Source organism: Dreissena polymorpha, chromosome 11 (genome assembly GCF_020536995.1).
Source record: "Dreissena polymorpha isolate Duluth1 chromosome 11, UMN_Dpol_1.0, whole genome shotgun sequence".
NCBI classification, from domain to species: domain Eukaryota; kingdom Metazoa; phylum Mollusca; class Bivalvia; order Myida; family Dreissenidae; genus Dreissena; species Dreissena polymorpha.
This window is the reverse complement of record NC_068365.1, coordinates 49,034,027-49,057,399: the sequence shown is the minus strand read 5'-3', so window position 1 is coordinate 49,057,399 and position 23,373 is coordinate 49,034,027. Positions and strand designations below refer to the sequence as shown.

Below are 23,373 nucleotides of genomic sequence, written 5' to 3'. Positions count from 1 at the left end.
TTACTGATGTGAAAACAAATCGTACATCTTAGAGGATTAAATAAACAATTACATCTGATTAAAGATTAAAGATTGCTGCCGATTTAAATCAATTTGAGTACTTTTTGCGTATATTTGATGCCGAATGGGAAGCTGTGTTTAGACTTAAGTTGAGAAAAATGGCAACGAGATACTTGCCTGTTTGTAGCTAAAGAAACTTCAGCGTACAGTTTATAATGGGTGGCCATTCCCAGCTGTAGTCTACGGGCGGGTAGTGAACTGGTTGAGAAAAGTGGAAGCTTGTGGAAAAGCGGTTTGAGAAGTTTGTAAGAAAACCCTGAATTATCAGTCTTGTGGGAAGAAGGCATTGCGTCACCACGCAGAGGGCCCTTATCACATAAAGAATATAAGAACCATCAAGACCAACCAGGTAGGGTTTTTATTTTTTTAAACTAACACCCCGAATTTGGTCGTATTTTCTGTTGCTAAAGTTCACTGTTTAGGTTGTTTTGCATAAAAAATCGGCAAGATAGATCTTGCAAATTTGCCAATTTTTTTTTATTAATAACATATGATTCATTGATTGTGAGCTTTTAAAACATTTTGACCTTTGAATAAAGCATAAATCAGGAAAAGAATTTTAACAGTAATTGAAAATACGATCAAATACGCCATTTTTGCTGACTGGGACAGGTCTTTTTTAGTTAAATAAAATGTTTTATTGTCCCCAACATATGAGCCCAGCAGCAAGAAATGTTTGTTTTTTTACTTTTTGTAAAACAAATATGGGCAACCTACCGTAATCCAAATTCGCCGACACCTTAATACGACGATGTTCTATTTTTATCGATTAAATGGATGATTATTGTCTTGGAATCATTTCAAAGTAATACAGCCGAGTTTAAAATTATTATTTTGTGCTATTAAACATTCATTATTTCTTAAATTCTTTGCTAAATATTGCTTCATGTAACCGTTACAACGTCAAATTTGGGTCACACCAGGATACAATTATTTAGCATTCAAACAACGATTGGGATAAAAACTAGGGGAACCCATGCTGAAATTTTCAATTTTAACTGTTTAGCAGAAGCCGCCATACCCAATTTTCTTAGGTGTATGTGGAGGCTTCTGGCAGCATGATTCTGTGAATATAAATGGTGACATTTGATTCTGCATTAATTAAACATGTATTATTGACTTTTTTAAAGTATGTGTGAAAAATATAATTTGTAACCACTGTTACAGGTTTTATCTGGTTCTTCAAAAGCAACACCTGCAGTCGAGTCCATGCCAGACAGAGGGTGCATGTGAATGAATTGCCTTTTGACTAAGTTTTGTGTGTTTCTTATCAAATACATGAAGATTTTTAAATATATGTGTATGTTGTTTTTTTAAGAAAATAGAATCACCAGAACAGGTACAGGCACCCTTTAAATGTGTCGAATCCAGGAGCTTCTGGGGGCCTCTGGCCCCCTTGTCCCCTGGACCCACCGAGGGCCCTGCGGCCCCCTGGCCCCCAGCTTTAAGTTCAGGATTTTCAAAATATCCAACTTTGACCCCTGTAAAATGCTTTGCTAAAACTTTGGCTACGTTTTCTAAAATTTGGCTACACAAAATTCCATTTGGCTAAAATGTTGGCCACAGAAATTTTTGGGCAAGAGGAGCCCTGTTTGGATTGTATTTGGGTCATTTGGGTCAGCAACTAGGCACTAGGTCAAATAATAGAAAAACCTTGTGTAGACTATAGAGGTCACAGTTTTCATCAGATTTTATTGAAATATAGTCAGAATGTTTGTCTTGTTAAAATCTGGATTGGGATTGACTTTGGGTCATCTAGGGTCAAAAACTAGGTCAGATTAAAAAAACAAACTTTTGTAGACAGTAGAGGTCACAGTTTTCATTAAATCTTTATGAAATTTGGCCAGAATATTAATCTTGATGAAATCTGGGTTGGGATTGTATTAGGGTCATCTGGGGTCAAAAACTAGGTCAAATCATAGAAAAACTTTGTGAAGACAATAGAGGTCATAGTTTTCATATGATCTTAATGAAATATGGTCAGAATGTTTATCTTGATAATATCTGATTTTGGATCGTATATGGGTCATCTGGGGTCAAAAATTAGGTCACCGGGCAAATTCTAGTAAAACCTTGTGTAGATGAAAGAGGTCACAGTTTTCATCACGTCTTAATGAAATTTTGTCAGAATGTATTAATTAATAAAATTTGGCTTGGGATTGTATATGGGTCTAATAAAATTTAAGTTCATGAAGCAAGGTTAGTCAGGTGAGCGATTCAGGGCCATCATGGCCCTCTTGTTTACAGTGTTTTAAAGGGGCCTTTTCATTGATTTTGGCATGTATTGAAGCTTGTCATTAATTGCTTTATATTGATAAATTTAAACATTGTACCTAAACATATCCAGTAAAAAGACAAGAATACAATTAAACAAAGGAAAAAAAAACACCCTCAACAGGGCTCGAACCGCTAACCCCTGGAGTAAAAAGTCTCCGGCTTAGACCACTCGAACATCCGTGCTCATGCTATGAGCGGATGTATTTTTTACCTATATAAGCTGTCCTCGTAGTTACCCAAAATATAACAACAACAACAGAACTTTCCAAATTATTAAATCGTTTCGGGTTGCAGCGCTTTATAATTTTCAGGTTTTTAAATCGTCAAACGATGCATATAATTGATATTTTAGGGCATGGTAAATGTTCAGTATAACTATTTCCTCACAAATATCATAACTAAAACGAAAATTTAAGAATCTGAAACAACTTTTTTATGTCCCCCACTATAGTAGTGGGGGACATATTGTTTTTGCCCTGTCTGTTGGTTGGTTGGTCTGTTGGTTGGTTTGTTGGTCTGTTGGTTGGTTTGCGCCAACTTTAACATTTTGCAATAACTTTGCTATATTGAAGATAGCAACTTCATATTTGGCATGCATGTGTATCTCATGAAGCTGCACATTTTGAGTGGTAAAAGGTCAAGTTCAAGGTCATCCTTCAAGGTCAGAGGTCAAATATATGTGGCCAAAATCGCTCATTTTATGAATACTTTTGCAATATTGAAGATAGCAACTTGATAATTGGCATGCATGTGTATCTCATGGAGCTGCACATTTTGAGTGGTGAAAGGTCAAGGTCATCCTTCAAGGTCAGAGGTCAAATATATGTGACCCAAATCGCTTATTTTATAAATACTTTTGCAATATTGAAGATAGCAACTTGATATTTGGCATGCATGTGTATCTCAAGGAGCTGCACATTTTGAGTGGTGAAAGGTCAAGGTCAAGGTCATCCTTCAAGGTCAGAGGTCAAATATATGTAGCCCAAATCGCTTATTTTATGAATACTTTTGCAATATTGAAGATAGCAACTTGATATTTGGCATGCATGTGTATCTCATGGAGCTGCACATTTTGAGTGGTGAAAGGTCAAGGTCAAGGTCATTCTTCAAGGTCAAATATATGGGTCAAAATTGTTCATGTAATGTCACTTCTGCAATATTGAAGCTAGCAATTTTATATTTGAAATGCGTGTGTATCTCAAGGAGCTGCACATTTTGAGTGGTGAAGGGTCAAGATCAAGATCATCCTTCAAGGTCAAACGTCATATAGGGGGACATTGTGTTTCACAAACACATCTTGTTTAATTTTGTCAATTTACCAAAACGTGAAAAGGTCCCTTTAATTGCTCTAAATAAAAAGAGAATCATAAAACATAATTTATGCTCACACAACCCTGTAACTTTTAAATAAAATAGTACAATTGCAAGTGGTTTTACTTAATATTGAAACACATGTTTCAAGATATGAAATATTCCTTTGAACTATTTTTTCACTCTGCTAGTCAGTATAATAAATAGCTGTACATAACACATTCTGGAATATAGATAATTACAATGAACTTGGCCATTAGGTGGGCATTAATAGAGCCTTGCACTGGAAAAATTGGGCTTTACCCTTTCCCACTCAGAAGCAAAGTGTAAGTGGCTATGCGAAAAGAGCATCAAACCAGGACAGCTTGCAAGAAACTTGCAGTCTGTTCAGGTTGTATGCTGTTTGCTGCTCATCAGTATCTAAGGGTTATAAATGATGCTTTCAAAACTTGAATCTATCAAGAAAGGTCTTTAATTAAATCTTACTTTCTAAGGGACTACAAATACTTAAAAATACGTATTTAAGAGGTAAAGGATTTATGCATTTGCTTATTTTGTCAGGTGAATCAGGGATGACATTGAATGCTTAAATTGGACATCCTGTGAACAGAAAAATCCATAAAAGTGGAAGTGTTGTCGCTGACACTTACCTTGCACAACACTTTACGCTGACACTTATCTTGTACAACACTTTACGAACATGCATTTAGCTTGGTTTCAGAGAAAGCAGCTCAATGTATAATTATGAATAATTGTTCAACCACATTTTAAAAACTGAGATCTGCACTGGTAAGCCCTTGAGCTCTAGTGTTTGTCTTATTTAAATACCTTGGCTATCTCTTTCTGCCCGGCATGTCATGTAAAACCAGCTCTATCAGTTGTACATGTACAAGTGTTAAAAGGCTTCTTAAGGTTAATGTTCTGATTAGAGTTGTGTGCTTCAAAGACCTTGATACAGTATTTTTCAGTATTTTTATGCCCTTCTTTGAAGTAGAGGGGTTATATTGTTTTGCACATGTCGGTCTGCCCGTCGGTTGGTTGGTAGGTCCGTTGGTCCGTCCACCAAATGGTTTCCAGATGATAACTCAAGAACGCATAGGCCTAGGATCATGAAACTTCATAGGTACATTGATCATGACTGGCCCCAGTTGATTTTCAGGTCACTAGGTCAAAGGTCAAGGTCACGGTCAAGGCCACGTTTGGGGGGGCATATGTCTATGACCGCGGAACACTTGTTTTAATATTTGTGTGACAATGCAGTGTTGTTTTTTTTCATGCAAATTTGGGGCCAGAATTCTGACCCATTCCTTATGAATAAAAGTATATATTTTTATGTCCCCCACTATAGTAGTGGGGGACATATTGTTTTTGCCCTGTCTGCTGGTCTGTTGGTCCGTTGGTCTGTTGGTCTGTTGGTTGGTTGGTTTGCGCCAACTTAAACATTTTGCAATAACTTTTGCAATATTGAAGATAGCAACTTGATATTTGGCATGCATGTGTATCTCATGGAGCTGCACATTTTTAGTGGTGGAAGGTCAAGGTCAAGGTCATCCTTCAAGATCAGAGGTCAAATATATGTGGCCCAAATCGCTTATTTTATGAATACTTTTGCAATATTGAAGATAGCAACTTGATATTTGGCATGCATGTGTATCTCATGGAGCTGCACATTTTGAGTGGTGAAAGGTCAAGGTCAAGGTCATCCTTCAAGGTCAGAGGTCAAATATATGTGGCCCAAATCGCTTATTTTATGAATACTTTTGCAATATTGAAGATAGCAACTTGATATTTGGCATGCATGTGTATCTCATGGAGCTGCACATTTTGAGTGGTGAAAGGTCAAGGTCAAGGTCATCCTTCAAGGTCAAATATATGGGTCAAAATTGCGCATGTAATGTCACTTCTGCAATATTGAAGCTAGCAATTTTATATTTCAAATGCGTGTGTATCTCAAGGAGCTGCACATTTTGAGTGGTGAAGAGTCAAGGTCAAGGTCATCCTACAAGGTCAAGCATCATATAGGGGGACATTGTGTTTCACAAACACATCTTGTTCCCAAATAGAATCTAACAATTCCCAATGAGCCCTCCCTCCCCCACCCCCACCATTTTTTTTATCTCAACATTTAGTTTTCATCCAGCTCTGTTGAACCTTAAAAAAAATTATATTGGAAACACTTATTTCTCAATTTTTAAGCATTTGTAAGCAAACAACAATTACACTAACTTCCCAATTGTAGTCAAAACGCCACCATTTTTCCCCAATCCAAATAGACCCAGATCCATTCTCGAAATAGTGAAAAAAACAAATTGCAATGTTAATGACATGTTACTGTTTGAAAAAATACGTACAATCTAATACAAGTTTTTAAGTAAATATAATTCCATTAATTATTGCCCCAACATTTTCATTTAATATATTTTCAAATGATGCAAACACTATCTGCTTTAAATCTGATCAAGTCCTCTTTTAATCCACTAATGGTGCAGGACTATGGCGCAAAAGTAGTTGTGTCACAATGTCAACCAGGTTTACATCCGGTTACAATGTAGTGTCAATTATGTTTACATAACTTTTGCTAGCAGTTTGGTAATTCATAAATCACTGTTGAAAACATGTGGTGCTAATATTATGCAAGGTATTCAAATATTCAGTAAGCTAAGTACTGTGAAACCATTAGTATTGGTTGGACATTAATTTTTGTTGACTTTGCAGGTAGAGCAATTCACGAATGTAAGATCCCAACCAAATAATTGTGGCAAATTTTAAAACTTTTAACCCATTTATGCCTAGCCTACTGAAAAAAAGCCTTGGCAAACATCATGCGACGCCTCATCTGGGTCTACGCTGTTTGCTTAAAGGACATTCTGTAAGAAATATTCTTAATATAGAAATAAATATACTAGACATCCCTAATTTTGGAAATAAATTGATCCAATTTAGAAGGATGGGAGAGTCCACTAGGCATAAATGGGTTAAAGACTGCATGACAGAAGGCATGAAAGACATAAATACCCAAGAAGTTATGTACACATCATCTTGTTCCTCTTGTATTATACATGTATTTATGGCAAAAATTAAAAATACATTTATTTTACAGTTATAATGCTGATTTTTTTGTTTTTTTTTAGTCATTTGTATGTACATATTTTACTTTTCTTGTTCTTGTTCTTATAAATATTGTCAATCATTTATTTCAATTAACTGTCGTGAATTAATGTCTCCCTTCTTCCTTGTTGTTTTCAGTCAACAGAACTGTCCGTGTTTGAGACAAACATCCGGTTTGTTGGTGGCCTGCTGGCTGCTTATGCCCTTTCTGGTGACAAGGTAAGGCTACACTGCACTTTTGGATAAGGACTTGAATGAAATATTGTTTGTTTTCACTCTAGCAACCAACCTAATAAATTCGCAGAAATCCAAAAAAAAGTGTGGATGCAATAATGAAAAAACAGATAAATGTAATTTTGCCTAAAAAGGACACTAATAAATTCAGCATCACTTCTTCTGAATCATTATTTATTATTTTTCTATCTAATTTTTATGCTCACCCAACAAAAATTTTGGGGGGAGCAGATAGTCGCCGCTTCGTCTGTCCGTGCGTGTGTCCGTGCACAATTTTTGTCCGGGCTATTTCTCAGCAACTAGTGACTGGAATTCAATGAAACTTTATGGGAAGCTTCACTACCAATAGGAGATGTGCATATTATCAGCCAGTTCTGGTTGGATGATTTTTTCACAGAGTTATGGCCCTTTGAAATTTTCCATTAACTGTACATATAGTGCAATTCTTGTCCGGGCTATTTCTCAGCAACTAATGACCGGAATTCAATGAAACTTTATGGGAAGCTTTACTACCAAGAGGAGATGTGCATATTATCAGCCAGTTGTGGTCAGATGATTTTTAACTCATCTATTTTTTTGAAAAAAATTATGAGCTATTGTCATCACCTTGGCGTCGGCGTCTGCGTCGGCGTCTGCGTCTTCGTCGGCGTCCGGTTAAGTTTTGCGTTTAGGTCCATTTTTCTCAGAAAGTATCAATGCTATTGCATTCAAACTTGGTACACTTACTTACTATCATGAGGGGACTGGGCAGGCAAAGTTAGATAATTCTGGCGTGCATTTTGACTGAATTATGTGCCCTTTTTATACTTAGAAAATTGAAAATTTTGGTTAAGTTTTGCGTTTAGGTCCACTTTTTTCAGAAAGTATCAATGCTATTGCATTCAAACTTGGTACACTTACTTACTATCATGAGGGGACTGGGCAGGCAAAGTTAGATAACTCTGGTGTGCATTTTGACTGAATTATGTGCCCTTTTTATACTTAGAAAATTGAAAATTTTGGTTAAGTTTTGTGTTTAGGTCCATTTTATTCCTTAAGTATCAAAGCTATTGCTTTCATACTTGCAACACTTACTAACTATCATAACTATCATAAGGGGACTGTGCAGGCAAAGTAATGTAACTCTGACTGGCATTTTGACAGAATTATGTGCCCTTTTTATACTTAGAAAATTGAAAATTTGGTTAAGTTTTGTGTTTAGGTCCACTTTATTCCTACAGTATCAAAGCTATTGCTTTCATACTCGCAACACTTATTAACTATCGTAAGGGGACTGTGCAGGCAAAGTTATGTAACTCTGACTGGCATTTGGACGGAATTATGGGCCCTTTATACTTAGAAAATTGAAAGTTTGGTTAAGTTTTGTGTTTTGGTCCACTTTACCCCTAAAGTATCATAGATATTGCTTTCATACTTGGAACACACACAAACTATCATAAGGGTACAGTATGAGGACAAGTTGCATAACTCTGGATGTCATTTTTACGGAATTATGGCCCTTTTTTGACTTAGTAACTTTGAATATATGGTTAAATTTTGTGTTACTATCCACTTTACTTCTTAAGTATCAAGGCTATTGCTTTCAAACTTCAAATACTTTCATGCTATCATGAGGTAACTGTACCTGGCAAGTTGAATTTTACCTTGACCTTTGAATGACCTTGACTCTCAAGGTCAAATTATTAAATTTTGCTAAAATTGCCATAACTTCTTTATTTATGATTAGATTTGATTGATACTTTGACAAAACTACTCTTACCTGACACACCACAATAGACTCCACCCAAACCATCGCCCGTGCCCCCCCCTTCCCCCGCCCCCCCTGAATCCCCCCCCCCTATTTTTTTTTTTTTTAAGATCATCTCACAAATTACCACCACACCCTCACACTATATCCCCCCCCCACCTCACCCCCCCCCAATTTTTTTTTTTGAAACGGTTAAAAAACACATATTTATTTTTATTATTTTATGTTTGAAATACCGTCCAACCATCGCACCCAAGAATCCCCCCCCCCCCTCCCCCCCCCACCCCCCCACCCCCGATTTTTATGTTTTTTCCTTTTTTTCGCATTTTTGGAAGATAATGTAACAAATGTCCACACCCCCACACTATGCACCCCTCTTCACACCACCCCTCCCTCCTTTGTGATTGAAAATGAGAGTCCCTATACCTTTAAAAAGAAAATAGATGAGCGGTCTGCACCCGCAAGGCGGTGCTCTTGTTCACAGAGTTATGGCCCTTTCAAATTTTCCATTATTTGTACATATAGTGCAATTCTTGTCCGGGCTATTTCTCAGCAACTAATGACAGGATTTCAATGAAACTTTATGGGAAGCTTCACTACCAAGAGGAGATGTGCATATTATCAGCCGGTTCTCGTCGGATGATTTTTCACGGAGTTATGGCCCTTTGAAATTTACCATTGTACATATAGTGCAATTATTGTTCGAGCTATTTCTCAGCAATTTTTTACGGGAATTCAATGAAACTTTATGGGAAGCCTGACTACCAACAGGAGTTGTGCATATTATCTGCCGGTTATGGTCGGATGATTTTTCACAGAGTTATGGCCCTTTGAAATTTTTCATAAACTGCGCATATAGTGCAATTCTTGTCCGGGCTTTTTCTCACCAACTACTGACAGGAATACAATGAAGCTTTATGGGAAGCTTAACTACCTTGAGGAGATGCGCATCTCATTAGTGGGTTCTGGTTAGATGATTTATTTAGAGAGTTATGGCCCTTTGAAATTTTTAAGTTGCTAAAACCATCCATCGTATTATTTTGTCCAAAGTTATGCCCCTCAAGATGTTTCCTTTTATCTGAATATATAGTGCAATATTGTGACAAAAAACCTTTGGGGAGAATCACCCGTCTCCGACGGTTTCTAGCTGTTAAATTCTCTAAACACGAGTCATAATGTTAGTTAAGGAACAAATCTTGGGTCCATTTGCATTGTTTCACAATCACAATGTGCACAAAATGAATTGCTGAAGTATTCAGATTTGCAGACATGTATTCAGCATTAGCTGCAAAACTCACTTCTTTATTTGGTCTTTGGCGCCAATGATTTTGATATCTTTCTATAACATGCTAGAAAACATTAACCATTGACATTATCTGTAGTATATTGCTGGTTTAGGGAATAAATGATTGAACAATTATTATGCAAATGTGTCTTCTAATTACTCCTTTTTTGGTCAGTAATCAGACCTTACAGGAAATTTACGTCCAACTGTTTGACCTGCACGAATGATAAATTTGATTTTAGCTACTTTATTGATTGTTGTTCTCTTTGCACAATGCTGTACAAAAATTTATGCCCCCACTTAAAAATAGGCAGCATATAGCAGTAACATTGTCGGTCTTTCTGTAGATATGTGCAAAACTACCTTCTATATTGTAAACCTGCCATTTATTTATGGATTTTGAAAAAAAAAACATGGCACAAAATGTCGACCATCATTAGGTAATGTAATGCATGTAAGCACATTTCCCTACCTCAAAGGTAAAGGTCACTCTCAGGGGTAAAGGTCAAGTTTGACTAAAAAAATTGGATTACAACTAAATTTTGGATGATAATTAATTTTAGTGTTTCGTTACATGTGGAAGCAAGTGGTGTATCTGGACTGAATCTATGTATTTAATTTTAACCCTTTGCATGCTGGGAAATTTGTTGTCTGCTAAAATGTCGTCTGCTGAATTTCTAAAATTAGCATTTTCTTTGATTATTTTCAGAATAGCAAACAGTTCGGATCCTGATGAGACGCCACGTTCTGTGGCGTCTCATCTGGATCCAAATTGTTTGCAAAGGCCTTCAAAATTCGGTTCCAGCACTGAAAGAGTTAAGGATAATATGTTTGGTACCCTCGTGCAATGTATTGTATTATTATAATTGCACAAAGTGCTTTCACACTTTAATATATTCAAATGTATTTAAACAATTGTGACAAACAACATATGTATTACAAAATATACTCAATTCTGTACCACCAAGCTAGCAAATTAACTTTCCTTCTTCTGAAAAGTGATTTTATGTTGACAATAGCTTTCTTTACATTCATTCGAACCACATTGCATGATTGTCCGAAAAAGAAACCAGAACTTAAACCTAACACCATTATTGTTCTATTACAGGAAAACCACCTTTCTTGATACTTCATCAATCCTTTTTTTGCAATATCTTATCTTTGGCTTGTACTTAAATGATTGTACAAAACCTTTGGTAAAAAGATATGGGTAGTATAGCTTTTATAACAGTGTTTCAGTCCATTGAGGTTTAATCCAGGGAAAGTTTTGTTGTTGTTATATACAATTGAAAGCGTCTTAAACATGAAACACATATCTGTAACTGTATATAATCAGACAAAAAAATCCTATAAACACATGTCATCCCGGGCATACATTGTCCAGGGTTTTCCATGGAAATCCATGGAAAATATGAGGCTGGAGTATTGGGACTAAGTTTCCAGCCTTATCCAGCGTCAATATTATATATAAAAAAACTGGTGGAAAATTGTCCATGTTATGTGGAAATAGCCTGGAACAATTTCCAGCCTGCAAGTTAAAACCCTGGAACATTTTCCAGGGTTTTCCAGCCAGCAAGGAAAAAATACCGTCTGAATACTCCATGTAATCTGGAAAACCATGGATTTTTTTCCAGGGTTTTCCAGGCAGCATGTTATCTGGAAAACCCTGGAAAAAATTCTATGGTTTTCCAGATTACATGGAGTATTCGGACGGTATTTTTTCCATGCTGGCTGGAAAACGGTTTTCCATGTTTAATATTCCATGGTTGCCTGGTATAACATGGAAAATTGTCCAGCTTATACCATGGTCACCTGGAAAGGAAAAATAAATTCCTGGTATACAAAAATGAATACATGCATACAAATCTTCTAGGTCCATTATTAAAAAAACTTGCCTTTACATAGAAGAACACGCCTGTCTTTAGTTAAACAATAAAAAGAAGCAAAATAACAGTATAGTACCCTCAAAAAGTGTATTCAAAGCCATAACAATACAAATAAGTCCAGTAATGTACAGTCACAAACCTTGAAACAAGAGAAACGCATAACGGGTGCCAACGCTCGGCTGCGGGTGCAGTTTTGAGAATAAATGAAAGCTTGTCAGAATATTTTTTTAGAGGTCACAGTGACCTTGACCTTTGACCTGGAAGCACTTTGATTTTAGAGCCAATGTTAAGGTAATAGCAGGACGCCTACTGCGGACGACACGATGTGCTGGCTATGACAATACCTCGGGTTATCTCCGAAAGCAACCGAGCTAAAAACTATATGCCAAGAAACAAAAGAAACAATGATAAATGGCAATTCTTAAAACATGTTTTGACACAGAAGTTATTTTAAGCTATTATGTCACAATATGTACACATGAGCACCAGGGTACTGTTTTTAGTATAGAACTCCCATCATTTATTAAACTTTTCATTTAATTTGCTGGATTTCAGTAGGCCGCGGATCTTCTCTCGCACTTGCACAGATTTGACCTTGTACTGCTTCTGCATGGTCTCTGAAAGAAAAAGCATAATAGATAAACATCTTACAACAAAACTCTACTGATAAACAGGGATACATTAACTGGACAATTTTCAACTTTCATACAGCCCTTAATTGATCAAGTTTACTCTAAGACCCAAAATTAAAAGATAATTATGTTAAATACATACATGTAGTAGATTTACATGTACTTTAAGTGTTGTAATAAGGCAATCTATCATAACAAAGGGATCTTATTGTAATAAAATGACATTTGGTACACAGCAATGTTAAGTCTAATATTGCAATTGTGTGATCAGATTTTTAGAAAATTTTAGTTCATCATAAATCTTTACATGTATTTCAAGGTATTGTTTAGAATATAAGAAAGAACTTAGCTGCACTATTTTGAATGATATTTTTTTCTGTATTGCTTTCCGTGTATTTTATATAATTTTTTATGTAATTTAATTATGCAAATTGTTTTATGTTTTATTCATGTTGTGTAAATTGTTAAACTGTGATTCACTTTGAATAAAATATGTAGCATTTTATAAGTTATTTTCTCCTCTTAAAAAGTCTTAAGTTTTTTCCAGGGTCAGCTGAAAATGTTAAAGTATTTTCCATGCTTAAAAAATTCTATGTTCCACTTTCCATGTTATCTGGAAATATTGTCCATGGTTGTCCAGCCTAAATCCAGCGTTTTCCATTCCTTTTCCATGCTTTTCCATCCAAAGCTAGAAAATGCTGGAAAAAAGGCCACATTTCATGGACATTTCAAGAACAAAACCCTGGAAATTGTTTCAAATTCCAGGGATTTCCATGGAATTCCATGTTCTTCCATGGATTTCCAGCCTAAGTTCCATGATTACCCTGGACAATGTACACCCAGGAGTTGCTTAATGTCTGCCATGTATGCTGGTCAGCTATCAACATTCTGAATAATAATAATTGTAACATATTGAATAAACAAGATCGAACATGATTCCTTCTTAAATGACACTTCATTTGTTCTGATGTTTAAAACAATTATTATGAGTCCATTTAACTATAAACCCATTGAAGATAAAACCAGACAATGTGCAGAGCACTTGAATGAGGAATTAAGTAAAACTTCATTTTCAGTGGTTTACATTGTGAGTCATGAACATGTATTTAAAGCAAATATTTGCCAGCATCTCAAGGGTTGGAAATATTCAAATCAAGCATGTTCTGTAATCGTAAGATGTTATTTACCCAGATTTCATAAAGTTTGTGTCCTTTTTTTGCTGATGTATGATATGAAGTTAATATTGTTTTATCATGAGTTTTTGTATTGAACAGCCATTTTGCTGTTATTATTATCAGCTTTGCATGAAAACTCGATCCTTTTATTCAAAAACTCACAAAATCATACTGTGTTTATATTTGAAACTTGTCTGTTGATTTCTATGTGGCTGAGATCATAATAGCAAATGAACACCAATGATTGTTGGAAAAGAATGTTGTTGTACATCAAAATGAGCCTGGCTTGTGGTAAACAGGGCTAAATGCATGTGCTTAAAGCATTGCCAAACATGAGTCTGTGCAGTGAACACAGGCTAATCAGGGACTACACTTTTCACTGAGACTGGACTTTTGTTTAGAAAAGTCTTTTTACAAGAAAAAATTCTTTAAAATGGAAAGTGTTGTCCCTGATAAGCCTGCACAGGCTAATCTGAGATTACACTTTACGCAATGTATTAAATGCAGCTTCCACAGAGCTAGACTTGTATATATTTTGTGTGCATCAAAATAAGAGTGAGGTTTTTCTTGTTTGCACCTGTCTCATTGTACAACAGCACAGAAACATTATTGAGTGAGGTTTTTCTTGCTTGCACCTGTCTCATTGTACAACAGCACAGAAACATTAATTAACCCATGTATGCCTAGTGGATTCTCACATCCTTCTAAATTGGATCAATTTATTTCCAAAATTAGGGATGTCTGGTATACTTATACCTATATTTAGATTATTTCTTACAGAAATTCCTTAAAGCAAACAGAGCAGACCCCGATGAGGCGTCTCATCTGGGTCTACACTGTTTGCCGAGGCCTTTTTTCTAGACGCTAGGCATAAATGGGTTAATAGCTTGCTGTAGAAAATTTGTACTAAAGGATTCATTACCTATGAATTTGTGTACATTCTCATTATTTATTTAATCTACAGAAAGCTTTTTTTGGTTCATTTTTTGTTCTGATAAGTAGAGTGTGCAATCTTAAGAAAGTAACAATTAATACAAATATCAGAGTTGCAAACTATTTGAATATTGGGATACACTACAGATTCGCTTAATCCCTTCCGTTACTAATTCCAATGTATGGATAGTGGACCATTCACCACATTTTCTTTCATGAGTTTAATTTTCTCTATAATCTGATTTCATAACTTAATTCAGTTAGGTCCAAATTTGTGCGCCTTCATTGTACATTTTCACTCATGTGTATTTCTACAAAAAAATAACCCACACTTCCAAGAGGATGAATGACATGTACAAGTTATGAATTTATATTTTTTCCCCCCAATCGATAGATCGGGGGTATATTGTTTTTGGCCTGTCTGTCTTTCTTTCTTTCTTTCTTTCTGTCTGTCATTCTGTCCCAAAACTTTAACCGTACAGTAAAGTTTTGCAATTACTTTTGAAATATTGAACATAGCAACTTGATATTTGGGATGCATGTGAATATCATGGAGCTGCACATTTTGAGTGGTGAATGGTCAAGGTCATCCTTCAAGGTCAAAGGTAAAAAAAAGCGGCGCATTAGGGGGCATTGTGTTTCTGACAAACACATCTCTTGTTTCATACTTTAAATAATAAGATCAAAGGATTTGTACGAAATACATGAGAAGTGTTTACTTATAGCTGGAATTTGTTAACTGTATGTGAACAATAAATCTCTGCTATTCTTTTTGGCATTAAACATTTAATTATACAAGATTGAAAAAATATAATATAGTGATGATGTATAACATATGATCAAAACACAAAATCCAAGTAGGCAGGTAAATAATATGTATTGAATTCGAGAGTGCCAATATGCATGAATGACCTGACAGGTCATATCGTGGCCAGGATATATCACAATCCGCTGACCCCTTGAAATGCGATGGAAGTGGATTTAATTCAGCTGAATGATCATCAGAATGTTTGCAAATTTATACTACTTAAAAATTACACACTATAATATCTAATCATAGAGCATATTTTCTACTCAGCCAAAATACAGTATCTATACAATTGCTTCAAAACACATTATTCTGAAATATGCCAGATTTGGATATTGAATGCACAACATGGTGTAAGCTGCTGCTCAATACCTCATTAACTCTTTCAGTGCTGGAACCGAATTTTGAAGGCCTTTGCAAACAGTTTGGATCCAGATGAGACGCCACAAACGTGGCGTCTCATCAGGATCCAAACTGTTTGCTATTCTGATAGTATTCTTTGAAAAAAATCGAAGAAAATGCTATTTTTAGAAATTCAGCAGGCAACATTATTAGCAGACGACAAATTTCCCAGCATGCAAAGAGTTAAGTCACCACTAATACAAAGTAGAAGCAGACAGTATTTAACCACTTTTGTTTTAGGATTATTGCAACTATTGCTTTTAGAACTGTGAAAATATACAGATAATAATTATTCAACGTATATGTGATAATTGTAAAGAAAGTTCAACTTTATTTTCAGATGTTCAAAGAGAAGGCACTGAGTGTGGCTGACAAATTACTGCCAGCGTTCAACACCCCTACTGGGATACCATATGCCATGATTAACATCAAGACGTAAGTCACGTATACTCAACTGTCAAAAATAGTATCCAACACTGAGCAGAGCGTTGTGAAATAAATGAGCATAGCTGTGGGATAATTGACTTCATTCATGTGGGCAAATTGTTGTCCCAGATTAGCCTGTGAAGTCTACACAGGCTTGTCAGGGATAACACTTTCCGCCTAAACTAGATTTTTGCTAGGAATAGACTTTCTTTAGTGCCACACACCTTGAAATGAAGTACATGTTAATCAATACATATATTTCCAATTTGAAAGTGTGCAAAATTGTCATTAAATCTATAGCCTAGTGAGCAAGTAATTTAATTTTGTTATTTTTTTTTTAAAACGAAAGTAGGATTTCTATATGTAAACATCCATTTCGACAAACGGGATTATATTTAAGTTTTAAAGCGCAAAAAAGACAGATTTCTACCTTGTAACCACCAGATATATTTTAATTGAGATAGATGAAATTAAATCTATAGCCTAATTAGCAAGTAATTTATTATTTTCCAAACGGTACCGCTTTTAAAACCGAAAGTAGGATTTCTAGACGTATACGTTCATTTTCGACAAACTCGATTTTTTAGTCTAAGCCTATTCATTTTAGCTTGATCGCATAGATAGCCTAAGGATTATTTGAAACGCTTTCGAGTCCATTTCCTGGGACTAGAACCAGTTCTTGGTGTCTATGGGGGATATCTAAAGAACGCTCCCACAGTGGAGATTGAAACCTTGACCTCTGGATTGCTAGGCGGACACCATATCCACTACACCATTGTGACCTACTGCCATTGTTTACCTCTTTCTGATGCATAGCTTTTTTGATACTTTTGGTTAAGGCTTAATGTTATTTAATGTGCAGACTGCACAGGTGTATCAGGCATGACACTTTATGGACATGAATTTAACCCAATTTTCCCAGTGAGAGTCTAAAGTCTAACATAAGTCCACCAAGTTTCAGGGGCAGCACCAGGAACTTTAAAACGAAAATACCTTAAAGCAGAAAGTGTTGTCCCTGATTAGCCTGTGCGGACTAATCTGGGACGACACTTTATGCACAGACATTAATTAATTTTCAGGGGCAGCACCAGGAACTGGGGCTGGGCATCAGGTGGCTCCTCCATCCTGTCTGAGTTGGGCTCCATGCACCTTGAGTGGGACTACCTGTCCAACGTCACCGGCAATGGAGTGTTTGCTGAAAAGGTAAGCCAGCAATATTGTGTTATCGAACCTTGTTAACAATCTGAAAGTCAAATTTATGGTCCAATCTTCTTGAAACTTGCTCAGAAAATTTGTTCTAATGATATCTTGGCCAAGCTCATAATTGATTCAGGTCTGTTGAAAACCATGGCTTCCAGGGTCTATGCTAGGCCTTAAAAATAGGGAGAAGTGACTACTCCTTTGTTCTGAAACAGGGAGAAGTTTGGAAAATCAGGGAAACGTTTGTGCAAACAATATCAAAAACAAAGCGTGTTTATTTTACAACTTTTATTATTTTTATCATTATACTATGTTTATTTGTAAAAACAATAAATTCTCACTAAAATCTTCTTCATCATAACACATTTAAGTCATTTAACACATTTAAGTATTTAATAAATTGTACCGGTAGCACCTTTTCATCACATATTTATCATCATTATATTATCATCATCCCCTATGACTGTTTTTGTAACAAAACATAATCTTAATGCATGGAACATCTAGTACATGTATATCTATTACTGTTTATCCGTATACTTTACATGTCCGAAATATGTTCACTTAAGAATGCCTTACCTGTTTACTTTAATAATCAAAATTTTCCTTGTAGCTATCTGGTTTAATAAACCTTATCAAGTGTGTGTTAAATCCAGTTAATGCTTTCTCCATTATTGAATCTCCATTACTTGTCATGTGAATCGCCAGCTTTGAATTGAACGCGGGTGTAATGTTACAATTCGTCCGCCATTTGCAATGTTGATGGTCATGACATAGGAATTTAATTCTACTCGGATATTTTATATCTAATCGAGGAAATTTGTTTTCTTAATATTTATGTGTAGTATTATGACTTATAGAATAAAAAATGAACTGTGATTCCAGTTTATATAAGATGGGTGTTACTGGTAATTTTTGGTGGATTAACAAACTGACAAAACTCGCTGGACTTTATAGTGGATCTACGCAATTTATAGACCTTTGATCAAGTTTGTTTTTCTTAAATTATTTTTGCCGACTTTCTTTAACTGTGCTGTCTGCCAAAAACCTGCAATTATCGGATGGTCAATCAATTATCACGTAATCAGTAGACAACTTGCGGCACGCGCGAAGAGGCACGAGTGTGTTGTTATAGCAACCAATATTAAGGGGACTGCTTTGTCACGGTCAATTAACGATCCGTGCGGGGGGTAAATTGTGTCACCATTAGATAAACAACAAACAATAAACTTGCTTATCGCCTGCGGGCGGCAGCACGCCTTAGCAAAAATAATCGGGCGGCTTGATTTTCGCTTTTCCGGTCATGTTTGCTAAAAAAAAAATCGGGCGACTTTATCTTCGCTTTTCTGGGCTTGTAGGGCGAAGTCTCGGGCGTAAGAGCGAAATTATCGCTCATAGTCGCCCGTAGGGTAGTCCCTGGGCTTCTAGGGGGCGCGGCAGTTTTCCTTGTATAGCTTTAGTAAAACTTTGTTAGCTCTCTAGAAGTCACATTTACTGTCCAATCTTTGCAAAACTTGTTCTGGTAATTTGTTCTTATGATATCTGTGATTAATTCTACAACTGGTGGAAGTTCCTGGAGATCAAACATGGTCTCCAGGTATGGGACAGTTTTCTTAAATGGCTTTTGTGAAACCTTGTTAAATTTTGGCTATTGCTATAAGAAACATAGCTTTTTTATTTGTTAACTTTATTTTTCGAAATATTTGTTGATTTTGAGTATTTATTGGCTTTTGAATAATAATGGCTGATTCTTTAAATTTATAATGTAAATGATTTAATGTGGTTTAATTTGACCTCCATTAAAGATGAGATGCTAAGATTGTGGTTGCTTGAATTAAAATGATGTTTGTGTGCAAAGTAGGTTTGTTAAGCTAAACATGGTATTCCCTATAGTTAATTAAACACATGTAAATGTAAGTGTAATATAAATATGTACATAACAAATATATCACTTTAGACACTACAAGAATATCAGAATTTTCGACTTTGTTTCTTTGAATGAGGATGATACTATCAGCTGACAACAATTTAGAACATGGTCGCCTGCCTTAGGCAGCCAATTGCCTTAAGTAGCCACTTTAACCACTTCTCTTGACTTGCCTCTTAACACATGATAGACTGTTATTATACCCCCACAAACGAAGTTTAGGGGGGTATATAGGAGTGAACTTGTCTGTCGGTCTGTCTGTCGGTCCGTATTAAGTGTCCGCTCTCTAATTCAAGTAGTTTTCATCCGATCTTCACCAAACTTGGTCAGAAGTTGTATCTACATGATGTCTAGGCCAAGTTCGAACATGGGCCTTGCCGGGTCAAAAACTAGGTCACAGGGTCACTTAGTGCGTTTTAAACATTCAGCATGTTGTCCGCTCTCTAATTCAAGTAGTTTTCATCCGATCTTCACCAAACTTGGTCAGAAGTTGTATCTACATGATCTTAAGGCAAAGTTCGAACATGGACCTTGCCGGGTCAAAAACTAAGTCACGGGGTCACTTAGTGCGTTTTTAGCTCATCTATTTTTGAAAGAAAAAAATTAGCTATTGTCATCACCTTGGCGTCGGCGTTGGCGTCGGCGTCCGGTTAAGTTTTGCGTTTAGGTCCACTTTTCTCAGAAAGTAACAATGCTATTGCATTCAAACTTGGTACACTTACTTACTATCATGAGGGGACTGGGCAGACAAAGTTAGATAACTCTGGCATGCATTTTGACAGAATGATGTGCCCTTTTTATACTTAAAAAATTGAAAATTTGGTAAAGTTTTGTGTTAAGGTCCACTTTATTCCTACAGTATCAAAGCTATTGCTTTCATACTTGCAACACTTATAAACTATCATAAGGGGACTGTGCAGGCAAAGTTATGTAACTCTGACTGGCATTTGGACGGAATTATGGGCCCTTTATACTTAGAAAATTGAAAATTTGGTTAAGTTTTGTGTTTTGGTCCACTTTACCCCTAAAGTATCAGAGAATTTGCTTTCATACTTGGAACACTCGCAAACTATCATAAGGGGACAGTAAAAGGACAAGTTGCATAACTCTGGTTGTCATTTTTACGGAATTATGGCCCTTTTTTGACTTAGTAACTTTGAATATATGGTTAAATTTTGTGTTTCGATCCACTTAACTTCTAAAGTATCAAGGCTATTGCTTTCAAACTTCAAATACTTTCATGCTATCATGAGGTTACTGTACCTGGCAAGTTGAATTTTACCTTGACCTTTGAATGACCTTGACTCTCAAGGTACATTTATTGTAAAATTATTAAATTTTGCTAAAATTGCCATAACTTCTTTATTTATGATTAGATTTGATTGATACTTTGACAAAACTACTCTTACCTGACATACCACAATAGACTCCACCCAAACCATCGCCCGTGCCCTCCCCCCCCCCCCTAATTTTTTTTTTTTTAAGATCATCTCACAAATGACCACCACACTCTCACACTATACCCCCTCCCCCCCCACCCCACCCCCCAATTTTATTTTTTTTTGAAACGGTTAAAAAACACATATATTTATTTTTATTATTCTTTTCGCATTTTTGGAAGATAATGTAATAAATGCACACCTCCACACTATACACCCCTCTTCACTCCACTTCTCCCTCCTTTGTGATTTAAATTGAGAGTCCCTTCACCTTTAAAAAGAAAATAGATGAGCGGTCTGCACCCGCAAGGCTTTGCTCTTGTTTAACATTCAGCATGGTGTCCTCTCTCTTATTCAATTAGTTTTCATCCGATCTTCACCAAACTGGGTCAGAAATTTTATCTAGATGACCTGAAGGCAAAGTTCGACAATGGGCCATGCCGGATCAAAAACTAGGTCACAGGGTCACTAAGTACGTTTTACACATTGAGCATGTTGTCCGCTCTCTATTTCAAGTAGTTTAAATCCGATCTTCACCACACTTGGTCAAAAGTTGTAACTAGATGATGTGTAGGTCAAGTTCGAACATGGGCCATGCCGGGTCAAAAACTAGGTCACGGGTCACTTAGTGTGTTTTAAACCTCACCATGTTGTCCGCTCTCTAATTCAAGTAGTTTTTATCCAATCTTCACCAAAATTGGTCAGAAGTTGTATCTTGATAATGTCTAGGGCATGTTTGAATATGGGTCATGCAGGGTCAAAAACAAGTCACGGGGTCACTTAGTGCGTTTTAAAATTGAGCATGGTGTCCGCTGTTTTTTGTGAAGACGACATGCAAAATATTATGTGTCAATGCGGCATGTGGGGGTATTCGTCACGTCTGTGACAAAGCTCTAGTATATATAGGTGTCTTTTTTATACAGGTGTACAAGATACGAAATTTCATGAATGAGATTGAGAAACCCATGGGACTTTACCCCAACTATATCAATCCAAAAACTGGCAAGTGGGGACAACGTAAGTCACACTTTTTTTCTGCTCTTTTTATTTTTGCATGTTTATACAATACAGCTTGTAATAAAAAGCTATGCAGTATGCTGTCTTCAAAATGAATTTATCAATAGCATGCACAGTACATGTGTTAAAACAATTTTTGCACATATTACAACGACTGCATACACATTATGCTTAGTTGAACCACAATATTTCAAACACTGTTATTTTGCATTAATTGCTAGAATGATTTTTGTTGTGGTCCTGATTTTTTCCATCATTTATGAAATCTACATGTTAAATTCAAATAGTTGTATCCTAATTAATTCCTTGTTCAAACTTAATTTTTGGACACAACAATTTTCTACACACCTATTTATAAGTGTTTATTTCAAAGTCTCACCTAAACCTATATATAAGCTCTCATTCAAAAGTGTCGATGACTTGGAAGTCATAGATTGGTAATTTTTTTTAACCCTGATAACATTTAATGTTAAACCTGTAGACCATACTGCTATTGGTGCACTGGGGGACAGTTTCTATGAATACCTGCTCAAGATGTGGATACAGTCTGGCAAGACGGACCCTGTGAGCCGTAAGATGTATGACGATGCTGTAGACGTAAGTCATATTGCTTATTTTAACCCTGAAGCTCTCAGATTATTCATTAAACCAATGTGTTGTTCCTCAGAAAATATAATTGGGCCATGATCTGTGAAAACAGGGTTTAATGCATGTGCGTAAAGTGTTGTCCCTGATAAGCAGGTGCAGTCCACACAGGCTATAAGGGACAACACTTTCCGCTTTTATGATATTTTTCTTGTTTTCTTAGCAAAAATCCAGTTTATGTGGAAAGTGTCATCCCTGATTAGCCTGTTCAAACTTCACAGGCTAATCTGGGACAACACTTAATGCATATTCATATAACACCCTTTTCATAGAGAGCGGCTCAATTAATTTAAGACTATTCTTTCTAGATTTAAGTTTTAAAGGCTTCATTTCCAATCCTAAGATACTGATGAGAAGCTAACAGTTACTTGCAGGCTGTTCTGGTTTTATGCTGGTTACATATGGCCATTTTCACCTAGGTTCTGAGTGGGAAAGGGTTAAATAAGGGTTAATGAGTCCAATAATTGTACGGCTCAGTTTTGCTTTCAGCTATCATTTTGTTCTTAATCATAATGTGGCAGATGTTGCTTTTTACTAGAATTTACCAAATGCTCAATACTTACGAATGGTTTAGCGGAAATTGTGAGCATTCTGATAATTGCTTATGCCCCCAATTTAGGTTGTCTTTTATATTAATTGATTTAATCCCCAATTCCCCTTGAAAGATTTTCATGAAAAGTTAAGGTTTTCAAAAGTCATGAGTCAGTGGTGCTAACTTAATGTTAAGGTCCTGAATTCAAGGTAAAAAAAATTTGGTGGAGGCTATAGCTGTACCTTGGACTGCTTTGTTTTATCAAAGCTTCTCCATCTGTAAGATTTCTGCATATGCAAAACTTCATAATTGTTGATTATTCATCTTAA

At 36.0% G+C, this 23,373-nt stretch overlaps 1 protein-coding gene and 1 long non-coding RNA gene across 3 annotated transcripts in view; one reads left to right on the top strand and one right to left on the bottom strand.

The window, feature by feature from the left end:
• The window catches only part of LOC127851827 (mannosyl-oligosaccharide 1,2-alpha-mannosidase IA-like), a 51,861-nt gene that overhangs the window by 11,984 nt on the left and 16,504 nt on the right, over positions 1-23,373 (top strand). For both annotated transcript variants that reach the window (XR_008035980.1, XM_052385755.1), the window contains exons 3-7: positions 6,895-6,975; positions 16,199-16,293; positions 17,364-17,487; positions 21,774-21,867; positions 22,349-22,464. Coding sequence is in view for 1 of the 2 variants with exons in the window: in XM_052385755.1 (XP_052241715.1) it covers positions 6,895-6,975; positions 16,199-16,293; positions 17,364-17,487; positions 21,774-21,867; positions 22,349-22,464 (510 nt within the window). In the remaining variant the exon portion in view is untranslated. The remainder of the gene's footprint in view (positions 1-6,894; positions 6,976-16,198; positions 16,294-17,363; positions 17,488-21,773; positions 21,868-22,348; positions 22,465-23,373) is intronic.
• Positions 11,884-18,200, bottom strand: LOC127851865 (uncharacterized). Its single transcript, XR_008035994.1, has 3 exons — positions 18,064-18,200; positions 17,373-17,479; positions 11,884-12,525 (listed from the first exon to the last, which is right to left on the bottom strand). It is a non-coding gene; the product is annotated as an uncharacterized LOC127851865 (long non-coding RNA).